Here is an 11,164-nt window from a genome sequence, read left to right as displayed (position 1 = left end):
GCTGCAGGAGGGATCGCAGGACAGGAGCTTCTGAGCCGCCCGCCATCCCGTATATCAACCAAGATGGCGGCAGAGGCTTCAGCCCCTCAGGGAAACCTTGGCCGCCATCTTAATTGATGGCAAACCGCAAAAAACAGCGGAGAAAAAGGTAAGTGAAGCAGGGGGATGGCAGGCAGTTCAGAAGCTCTTGCACGGGCCCCCAAGAGCTGCAGGCCCCTAGGCTTCAGCCTACTAAGCCTAATGGATAATCCGGCCCTGGGTATGATATGTCTTTAAATGTATGTTGCAAATGGGCCCCAGATCCTGGACTAATGTGCAGAATGGAACTTAAGCTATCCATTGACTTCTGCATTCTTCGAATTTCCAAAGCAAAGTTAAGCTCAAACAGCAAATACAATGAATTTTAAAATGCATCTTTTGAGAGACAATACAATCAGAAACACATATTTTTAAAAATTGCAGTTTAATGTAAAAATGGAACAGACTTATGAAAGAATGTGAGGAAAAGTGATGCAGACCAGAAATAAGACATTATTTCCGCAATACTATATCAAATTACAATATCACGTGAAACTGACATTTATTTTAATATGTAATTTTAGCTTATAATGCTTTTTTCATTATGATTTATTCATTTTGCTTTTTCATAATTTCTTCAACCTTGATTTTTATGGACATTTCAATGTATATTTTATATTCTTTGTAAATTGCTTAGAAGTGTTATTTTCTGTTAAGCAGTATACAAATTTTGTTAAATATTTTTCAAAAAACATTTAGCTGTATTTATTTACTGAATTTCTTTTCTCCAGACTGGTGTCTCCCATGTTATCTTCACAACAAGTCTTTGTGGATTATTAGAATTGAGATATAGCGATTGGTCTCAGTGAGTTTCATGGTCAAGTGGGGACGAACTTGGGGCTCCTACATACAAACACAACACTAGTCATTCTAGGTTCCCCCTCTCTGCTTTAAAGCTAGCTACTAAATAGATCTTCTTCCTTGGATAAGAGGAAAATGATCTGGCAACCATAGGACCCTTGGGCGACTCTAGGGCAGCTTTTCCCAACTAGTGTGCCTCCAGAAGTTGTTGGACCACAACTCCCATCAGCCTCAGCCAGCATTGCCAACGGTCAGGAAAGATGGGAATTGTGGTCCAACATCATCTGGAGGCACACTGGTTGGGAAAGACTGCTCTAGGGAGCACTGTGTTTTTGTAATTACCATTAATTTACCAATATTCATCATTATCATAAGTCTCCAGTACATAAGGTAACAGATAGTAAAAAGGTGTTTCTAATAAAAAAAAGACTGCAAGGAAATTTGAGGTTGTTGGTGATGGTGGTGGAAAGGTCTGGGAAGAATAGGTTGTCACTTGTCACTAGTAATAGCATAGTAGGTGCCCATGGCACTCTTAAACATCCACAATCCCCGCAGCAATCACAACAGCAAAAGTTATCTGATCAAAAGTATCACATTTCCTTGCTGTGGGTTTTTTGGAATATACAACATCCTACAACCAAAGTGCAACTTTGAGGGCAAACATGGACTTTTTGTTTTAAGTATAGAAGAACAGACAAGCAATACATATGCACACTTATTGCACATACAAAAACACCCCATTTACACATAAAGACCTGTACTACACTACAAACTTATATCAGTTTTTACCCGTTTAATTCTAATGGCTTCCAGTGAAGGACCCTGGGAACTGCAGTTTTGAATGATGCTCAGGAATGTGTAAGTGATCCCTACTAACACACCCAGAGAACAACATTCCTAGGATTCCCTGGGAAGATGGAATGATAATTAAGTAAGCTGAAAGCAACAGTGTAGCTATAGAATCTTCCATCGTACCTGCCTAGACCATCACCCACAGCAGAAAGATCCTATTCATGGCCAACCTGGGCTCCTGCTGGGAGGAAGGGAGGGATATAAATTTAAAAAATAAATAAATCATCACATAAAGACTATTTTAAAATGGAGCCTCAACTCTCAACAACTTCCAGATTAAGAGGCAAATCTTTACGTGCTGCATTTACCCCAATATCTGAGCATGTCTTATGCAAAGTCCACATTGAATGCCTTTCCCAGGGAATAAAAGGTGAATTCTCACTTTGTGGTCTTGTGGATTAGTTCATTCAGAACAATAATTATGGATTTACACTTGCTATAAGAGGTGAAGATCATCAGATCAGCACTGCACATGCTAAGAAATTGATGACTATGTCATCTATGTGTTTTCGTAAAAAGGTTTTTAATTGTTTTAAATATTGTTCTGTGGGGTCGTATTTTATCTGTGTTGTGTTGTGAACCACCCTAGGATCTTACAGGATGAGGGCTGATTTAAAAATGAAACAAATAATGTTATGCCCATAATTGGAACAGAATTTTGTTTACCTCTTTCAGTTGCTTATACAGTGTCATTCCTAATTTGCATTACTGATTGCAAATACCAACTACTATTAACAGGTGGCAATACTAATTCATACCCCTTATCCAGTCTCCCAATATACTATGCAATAAATTTGTTCTGTAAAAAAATATACAACAGCAACATTCCATTCACATCAAAACCTCTCCCTTCTTTAGACACACAATCTTCATTGTCGTCAACCTGATAAAATATCCAGTTTCCAGGATACCTGCCTCCATTTAAGAAGGATTTGAGTTTCCTGATATAACATGTTTAAAATATAGATATAAGTAGAGCCATCTGTATTTTTTTTAAAAAAAGTGTAAAACTAAACACATTTTAAATCATGACATTTCTTTAAAAATCTGCATATAACGAATAAAACTTTGATATAAGTTCAACAAAGTTGAGGTCACAGGGGTAGCAATTTTAAGCACTTACGTCAAAGACTTAAGTTAAAGACTATGGATTATCTGCACCTAAGTTCTACTCCAAGTACATCCAATGATACTAATGCGCCGAAGTTAGTCACACAAATTAATTTCAGTGGGTCTATTCAAAGCATGGCTAATGACTGATACAATCCTATGGACATAATCCAAACCTTCACAAAGCTCCATGAATGAATGCAGCCTCCCACAAGCAATGGAACCCCATTCATTCCAATCCTGGGAGACGTTTTCATGTTAAGACTGGCTTTTTACCACTCAAAACAAAAAAACCAGCAGCAGCAAAACAAAAATCTCGGTCAATTCACAAGTTGAATTTTGCGAAATAATACCCCAAGCATTTACAGCATGGAGGAGGAACCTGTGCTTCTCTAGATGTTGATGGACCACTGTTCACCAACATCTGGAGGGCCACAGGCTCCCCATCCCTGATTTAGAGCCTTAATTTAGAATATTTTTCAAAGCTCAGACATAATGCTGTGACTTGTAAAAATCACTCTCTTTTAGAAGATTCCAAGGAACTTTTGAAAGCACCTTAAGAACATACTTCTGGGCTTTTTGTGACTTGTGTTAATTCGCTTTCTTATTTCCTCCCAAATCCTGTGTTCCTTTCTGTTCAGAGATGCCTGCAGTTACAGGTCATGGCCCAGTAGCAGAAGCTAGACCATGCAGCACAACTGGAAGAGGTGAGGGCCAAAACTCTCTGGAGAGGATGGGGCATGAGGTGGCTATTCCTAAGTGGGGTGCAAGTGCATGTGCCTGGTTTCTGCAGGACTTCAGAGCATTTCAGTATGGAAACTCCTGCCACTGCTATCAGATAATACACTGATGCAATAAAAAAAAGAGATTGCCACTTCACCAAGGACACTTTGGTCTTCATGGAATATATGACACTTTTTGAATAAGTGGTCCATTGACAATGTTTGACCAGTTGACTGCTTGTTCCAGCCCCGACACTCTTACCAAAGCAGGCCCATCCTGAATATATTGGATAGCTGCAAGTCTAAGATGGATAAAAAATATAATAATTGGAAATACTGACAGGAAGGAGGAACCTCCCTCCTTGCCAAATAAACTTTGCTGCACTTGACACCATTTCTACCAGATAGGACTGGTCGGTCTGTACACACATCACAAGAGATTTCATTCGGAGACAGGGCATCTTGTCCATTCTTCTAGAGCAGGCTAGACATGTCTAATCTGTTATCTTTAAAATCATTTGGCTTCTCACACGCAGAATGGGCAGGAACCTGCTGCTTTGGCAATGAAGAACATGTGAGACATACACCAACCAGTTTTCATAGGTTTTGAGCCACATGACAGCCAGTTGTCAGTACGCATGGCACCACACCAACAGATCCAACATGGTGTGTTTTTGCAATTCTGCATCTGGATTGATACCTTCCCAAAACATCATCATCATACAAAAAACAAAAACAGAAAACCTCTAGTCCACAGTGTTTCTTGGGAAGAAATTTCCTTTTGGTGCAAAAAAAAATTTTGATTTGATTTAATTTCTTTAAGAAAAACATTTAAAGCATTAACTCTAAAATCCTAGACAACTGGGGTTGTATATTAGCCTCTATCTTTGGTACAGCAAATGCAAAATACAAACATTTAAAAAAACCTAAGAGTAGGACAGTTCTGCTGGTTCCAGTGCGTCTCCACCTCTCTCTTCTGGAAACGAGGGGTACATAAAGCTAAAGTAAAGGTAAAGGTGTCCCCGCACTTATAGTGCGAGTCATTTCCGACTCTTAGGGTGACGTCTTGCGACGTTTACAAGGCAGACCGTATATATGGGATGGGATTGCCAGTTCCTTCCCTGGCCTTTATTTACCCCCCAGCATATGCCAGGTACTCATTTTACCGACCACGGATAGTGGACCTCAACCCCTTTTACCGGAGATTTGTCTTCCTCCTTCCGTTGAAATCGAACTCCGGCTGTGAGCAGAGCTTCAGCTGCGTTACCGCCGCTTACCACTCTGCGCCACGGAGGATCATCACATAGCGCTAGTCACTGTAAAGTCACTGTGAAAAGTCCCTTTTCACTGTAAAACCTGGTGGGAACAGCTTGAGTGTGTGTGTATGTTTTTTTTAAAAAAAAAATTCAGCTTCAAAGAGACTGCGCAACAAGAATAAGATTTTTGCATACAGATAGTATGCACTTGCTTAGTTTACTATACTGTAGCCTCTCTAGGGTCAGGAGGTGCCTTGTTACAAAAGTTGGTGTTAATCTAGCAAGAGCCTTACTTCTGCATCAGGCCAAAAGCCCACCTGGTCCAGCATCCTGTTCTCACAGCGGCCAAACAGATGCCGAAGGAGAAGCCTGCAAGCGGGACCTGAGCGCAACAGCGGCTGCCCCCACTTGCGATATCCAGCAGCTAGGATTCAGATGCATATGGCGTCTGGCAGAGGAGGTGTTTGTTCTTTTAAAGAGCTGAAAGAGGGAAAACAGGACTGATGCTTGCTAAAATGGAGCAATGGGGAATTAGGAGAGTGAGATAGGAATCCCTCCATTCCCCTGCTGATTCTAAGGAGGAAAAGAGATGGGAGGGGAAAGGGTGAAGCAGCCCTTTCTCCTCCTGTTGTCCCTCTACTGAAATTCAAGGCTGCTTTTGGATTTTTATAAAAAGTCAGGATACAATTACAAGCAACTGCATGTAAAGTCTAACTTGGCCCCCAGATGTGAGTAATCCTTACATATACGTTCTGGAAAAGAAAACCTGATTGGATCTAACACTGACGCATGCTTCAGTTTTATTTTGGGGGGCCGGGGGAGGAAATAGCCATCAAGACCATAAGACAAGTTTTGTTGCTGGAGCAGGCCAAAGGCCCATCTGGTCTAGCGTCTTGATCTGATGGTGGCCAACTAGAACGAGAAGCTACAGGAAGCCCTCAAGTAGGGCCCGAGCGCAATAGCACTCTCACCATTTGTGATTCCCAGCAACCGATATTACGCTCAACATCCAAGGACCTCCTCCGGGTGCCTACTCCAAAGGAAGCTGTGAGGATGGCAACAAGGGAGAGGGCCTTCTCAGTGGTGGCCAAATTATGAAATGATTTTCTTGACGACATGTGCCTGGCGCCAACACTGTTATCTTTTCGGCGACAGGTTAGACTTTCCTCTTCTCCCAGGCATTTTAGCATGTGTTTTTAGATTGCTTTTTTAAAATGTGTTTTTAAATTTGTATATTTGCTTTTAATGTTTTAATTGTTGTAAACCGCCCAGAGAGCTTCGGCTATGGGGCGGCATACAAATGTAATAAATAAATAAACCGATATTCAGAGGCATACTACCGCCGACAGTGGAGGAAGAACATGGCCACCGCAGCTAGTAGCCGTCGCCGCTTATCCTCCGTCAATTTCTCTAATCTTCTTTTAAAGCCATCCAAGTTAGAGGCCATCTCTACTTCTTGCAGGAGCCCAGGGTTCCAGCTGGGAGGAAGGGCAGGACACAAATTTAATAATAACAATAATGACAACATCCATGAAGACCGCACTTCTTACAGTCAGTGCAACTATGCATTTGGACTTGTAAACCCAAGCTTGTGAAATAGTTCAGCACATATCAAGGGTTAGGTCAGAATCACAAGACTTGACAACTTTGGGCTGGGTTGCATGTGAGTTAAGGTGTTCTGGATACACATTGATCCATCCAGAAGACCAGCGTCCAGTGTATGCCAAAGTCAACCTGTGCTAACTGGGGTGGGGGGAGGAATCAAACAAAGGTTATATATATATAGTCAGAAAAAGAAAAAGCAGAAAAGTAATCAGGAGAATCGGTCATTTCGTGATCATTCCAAATCTCTCCAGAACCTTTGGTTTCAGGCACCTTGGGTCTGCATCCAATGAAGTTCTACTCAGAGGAGACCCACTGAAATTAATGGACCTAAGTTAGTCATGCTCATTAATTTCAGTAGGTCTACTCTACTCTGAGTAGGACTAGCGTTGGATAAAACCCCTTGTTCTAAGGGCCAGGAGGATCAATACTGACTGAAGACACTGCAAGGATCTGGAAGCAGAGAGAATGGGCTGGAATAGAGAGTGTGAGGCCTTGATAGAAAACCGACCCAGCACCACTGTTTCTGCAGCTGGTAAGCCCAACAAGGCAGGGAAATGACCAGGAGGCTGCGTGACAGGCAGACAGCAGGAAAACAATCTGGAAGCACAGTGGGGTAGCCAAACATGCTGCTCAGACTCAGGGAGACCAGTGGGACTAGAAGCTATGGCAGGGAGTGACTCCAGATTTGCTCTCTTGCATCACCCGATGTTCAGGATCATGAGAATTCCATTGCAAAGCATTTCTGCCACGGTTTGAGCCAAAGGGCAGTTCCCTTCTCCAGCCACAGGCACAGGGCACATAGGCCAATGGAAACTGACCCACTGGGCTCCTCTTTCAAGCCCCCCTCCCCGGTCCCTGACATTAGACTGCTATGCATATATGTGCCAATGTCCTGCCCAATTTTCCTTCACGATCTTGAGATCTCATCATAGGATCAAACTCTCCCTATTCAATTTTTGTTATGCGTTGTGTTTTGCCTTTCACCCAAGAGAAGCCATGCAGAACACTGTAGAGTGAAACAAGTTTGAAAAGTGCATCTATGCATAAATAATATGGCCCATGTGCTAGGGCTCAAGGTGCTCATGCTTAATGGGCTGGTGATGTTCTGGTATACCACAGGAAGAACATAAAACATTTAAAAAAGTCTCCCACCCATGCAAATATGGAAATCTGTAGTCACCTTCTTGGGCGACTGCAGGGCCCACAGGCCGCAGAGTCCACAGAAAGAGCAGGGAGTCGTGTTGTTTACATCTCTGCCTGAGCTGTGTTCTTGGCATAGCCCATGTCATGCTGGACACATCGAATGAGTTCTTTGCGGTTGTCCAAGATGGTGTCGAAGCTCTCCTGCAGCCGGTTTTGCTGGTCGACAACCTTCTCTTGGAGGCTGCGTATCCAGCGGAGCAAAGCAAGGCGGCGATACATCACCAAGTGGATGTGATGCTTCTCTTTCTCCCGCTCCTTGAACTTCTTCTTGTCCTGGAGGTTCCGGAAAGCCTCGGCCAGTGCCGGGAAGAGGGTCTCGGAGCTCGGAGGAGAGTTCTCTGCCTCAGCATCCACAGGGGACAGTAGCTCTGTGTGACCTTTCCATTCTTCCGTGGCAACAGTGGTCATGTCCCAAGCACCTGCAGCACCCCCACTGTCAGGGCTGTCGATGCTCAGAGAACTGCTGGCATAACCATTGTCTTCCAAAGGGGAGCTGGCTAGCTTCCTATTTTCTTTCATCCTCTCCTCGGTGGTGGTTTTCTCAAGCTCCAGGCCATTGACCTCTGCCCCTTCTGGAGGACTGCGGACGTCTTCCTCTTCCTCCTCTTCTTCAGAGCCAAAGGACATGCCATCACACTTCAAGCCCTGGGGAACATCCCTAGGTGGGCTCGTTGCTTTCTGCCTCTCCGTAAGCACTCGTTGATTATCAGATGCCTCGGGTGCGTTGTCATCACCTCGTTGCTCAGATTCCCCTTGCGTCAAGATCCCCGATTTGTGTTGGCTCCAGTTTTCATTGTTGTCATAGGATTCCTCGCCCATGAAGTTGAGGTTTGTGTCTGGTCGGCAGTCCCTCCCACCAAGGTAAGCCACGTCCAGTTGAGAGCGTTCCTTTGCCTCGTTGAACAGGGGGTTGATGGGTATCTCTGGCTGGTACATAGCAAACATCTGCACACCCTCCCAGAAAAGAGAGAGAATATATAGGAAGCAAATGTGTAATCAACGTGCAAGTCACATCTACACTACACATATAAATGGTGGCAGCTGGTGGCTCCATGTCAGTGGGACAGTGGAATCTGCTCCAGCTTTCAGTTCAAACTCTCTGAAAGTTTGGACCTAAACTCAGAGCGGATTCCGCTGCCCCAGTGACATGGAGCCCCTAGGTGCCACTGCATATAAAGCTCAGTTCCTATGGAGAGGGAATGACAAACAATTTTAATCTATAGGCTTGGCTCCTTGGATAAGTTAACTTACGAGATGGTCATGGAATAAAAGCTTCCCATTCTTTCTTCCCTCCACTCCACAAGTACCTGCACACCCTCAAAAGATTCTCCACAGCTGCCCTTCCCAATGAGATGCCCTCCAGCAGTTTGGGGACTCAAACTCCCATCAGCCCCAGCCAGCATGGCTATGCATCAACCCGTCCATACCATAGACTGAAAGCACATCTAAAGCTCACAGCTCCCCCCAAAGAATGCCAGGAACTGTAGTTTACCCCTCAGTGAGCTACAACTCCCAGCACCCTTAACAAATGACTGTTCCCAGCAGTCTTTCGAGGAAGCCATGTGCTTTAAATGTGCTTTCAATCTATGGTGTGGATGTGAGTGCAGAAAAGTGCCACTGAAGGGGTGCCTCCAGACTCAGTATTTTGTGAGAGGGGTTTAAGCACATCCTGGGAAATGTAGGTTTGCCCAATTAAAGGGGCTTAAAGCACTCTGTCACAACAAATCCACTTTTCTGATCGCAAATGATTTTTTTGCAATGATGGGGTAAATGAAAAGTGCAAGATGAACAAATAATTAAAGGGAAGATGTATAAACAGCCTACAAGCAAATCAAACAAATGCTTAGTAAAGCCCAGAAATACTCTAATCTGCATGGAAGCTTTGTGCTAGCAAATTACAATGTATGCTCCATGATTAGGTCATCTGGAAGGGCCCTGAGTCTTCCCGAAACCCTCTTGTTTACACTGTCCAGTAGGGTAGAACACACACTTTGCATGCATAAGGCCCCAGGCTCAATCCCCAGCGCCACAACCGAAAAACAGCTCAGTTCAACATTATTGAAGCATTTTCATGCCTTTAAGCAGACCAAACAAGGGAAGGGCAGTGAACTTGGGGCCCTGGCAATGGGCTGAAGATTGTAGTATGACCATTAAGCAGCTCATGGAGAGATTGGACTGGAACAGATGGTGAGGAGGCTTATAAATACAGCATCTGAGACAGAGCAAGAGAAAGCACACCAGTTCTGTTACTCAGCTGCAGTGCCCAACTCTCATATAACAGCCTTCTCTAACCTAGTGCCCTCCAGAAGTTGTTGGACAACTCCCAGCTTCTCGTCCAACAACATCAGGGGGGGCACCAGGTTGGAGGAGGCCACCACACAGCAAACGACAAGTGGCTGTCCAGATGTTTTGGACTCCAACTCCCATCAGTCCCAGCCAGCATGGCCAAAGGACTCAGATGATGGAAGTTGGGAGTCCACCAACATCTGGAAGGCCAAAGCTTCCCGTCCCTGTCATGTACAGGCTAGGGTGGCAACACCAGGCAAGGGAGTAAAAAAGGTACTGGAAATAAAACCAAGATAAAAGCGTGGTTGGAAAAAAGCGAGCCGAGCAGGTGCCGCCCTTGCCCCCAAATGCCTGCCGGGTTTGCAGCGATATTGCCCGTAAGCACCCGCTGGTCCCGGTCTCCTCTCCATCCCACGCTGTGGATTTTTTAGCGCTACGAAAGGAAGGCGTCAATCTGGCATCCTGCCAAACGCAAGCGGTGGCGCAGCAAGGCTTCCAAGGTCCCTTCGGAGGGAAGGAGAGGTCGCAGGCGGGCCCCCGCACTGGTCCAGAAAGGCATCTGGTGGCATGCAGACGCCCCCACCCCGCCACGGTCTGCGCGGGCGTGTGACTGCGCCAGCCCCTCGCGGCCCGCTGTCTATAACCGGGCATGAAACCGCCACTCACCGCCACAGCCTTGCGGAGAAATTAGTCGCGACGGGGGCGGTTTAGTCCTCCTCTCTTGCGGCTGAGCTGGTGGAGGGCGGAAATCGCAGGAGGCAGCAGTGGAGCGGCAGGAAAGCGTCACGCGCTGCCCGCTTCCGAGAGCAGCCGAGGCCGTGCCGGCGGCAGCTGTTGCTGGCGCGCAGGAGGAGGAGAGAGCGCGCCCGGCGAGTCGTGCATGGCGCGCTCTACAGCCAGCCCGCCAGCCCGGGCCGCCGCTTGGGAGCACGACAGCTGGGCACCGCCGCCCATGCACCAGCTCCTCCAACAGCAGCAGCACCGAGGAAGAGCCTCGGCCTCGTGCTAGGCAGGCTAAGGCGCCCCGTTCTAGCCCCACGAGGGCCAGTACTAGCGTGCAGTCAAGGGATGGATTGATTCCATAAAGGAAGCCGCGGAGCTGAACTTACGAGATCTGAACAGTGCGGTTTATCAGATGCTATTGGAGGTCAATGGTACATAGCGTTGCCATAAGTCGTGATAGATTTGAAGGCACATAACAACAATAACAAATCATTGCTTCAAACTCGGGTATGCTTACTATAAAAGGAA

General features: G+C 45.5%; 1 protein-coding gene across 2 annotated transcripts; it reads right to left on the bottom strand.

Moving 5' to 3' along the window:
- Positions 1-1,135: 1,135 nt before the first annotated feature.
- On the bottom strand, positions 1,136-10,746 carry C15H1orf216 (chromosome 15 C1orf216 homolog). Of its 2 annotated transcripts, none has more exons than XM_061597398.1 (2): positions 10,580-10,746; positions 1,136-8,581 (listed from the first exon to the last, which is right to left on the bottom strand). In XM_061597398.1, exon 2 carries the CDS (start codon positions 8,570-8,572, stop codon positions 7,670-7,672), a length of 903 nt encoding a protein of 300 aa, XP_061453382.1. In that variant the 5' UTR covers positions 8,573-8,581; positions 10,580-10,746; the 3' UTR covers positions 1,136-7,669. The 2 variants fall into 2 exon arrangements, with proteins under 2 accessions (XP_061453382.1, XP_061453381.1); XM_061597397.1 differs by having other exon boundaries at positions 1,136-8,572.
- Between the last annotated feature and the right edge of the window lie 418 nt (positions 10,747-11,164).

The sequence above is a fragment of the Rhineura floridana genome, chromosome 15, assembly GCF_030035675.1.
Source record: "Rhineura floridana isolate rRhiFlo1 chromosome 15, rRhiFlo1.hap2, whole genome shotgun sequence".
Taxonomy (NCBI): Eukaryota; Metazoa; Chordata; class Lepidosauria; order Squamata; family Rhineuridae; genus Rhineura; species Rhineura floridana.
This window is presented reverse-complemented; position numbering and strand designations above follow the sequence as displayed.

Coding starts and splice junctions, on each gene's coding strand:
- C15H1orf216 (XM_061597398.1), bottom strand. CDS start 8,572: ATGTTTGCTATGTACCAGCCAGAGATACCCATCAACCCCCTGTTCAAC.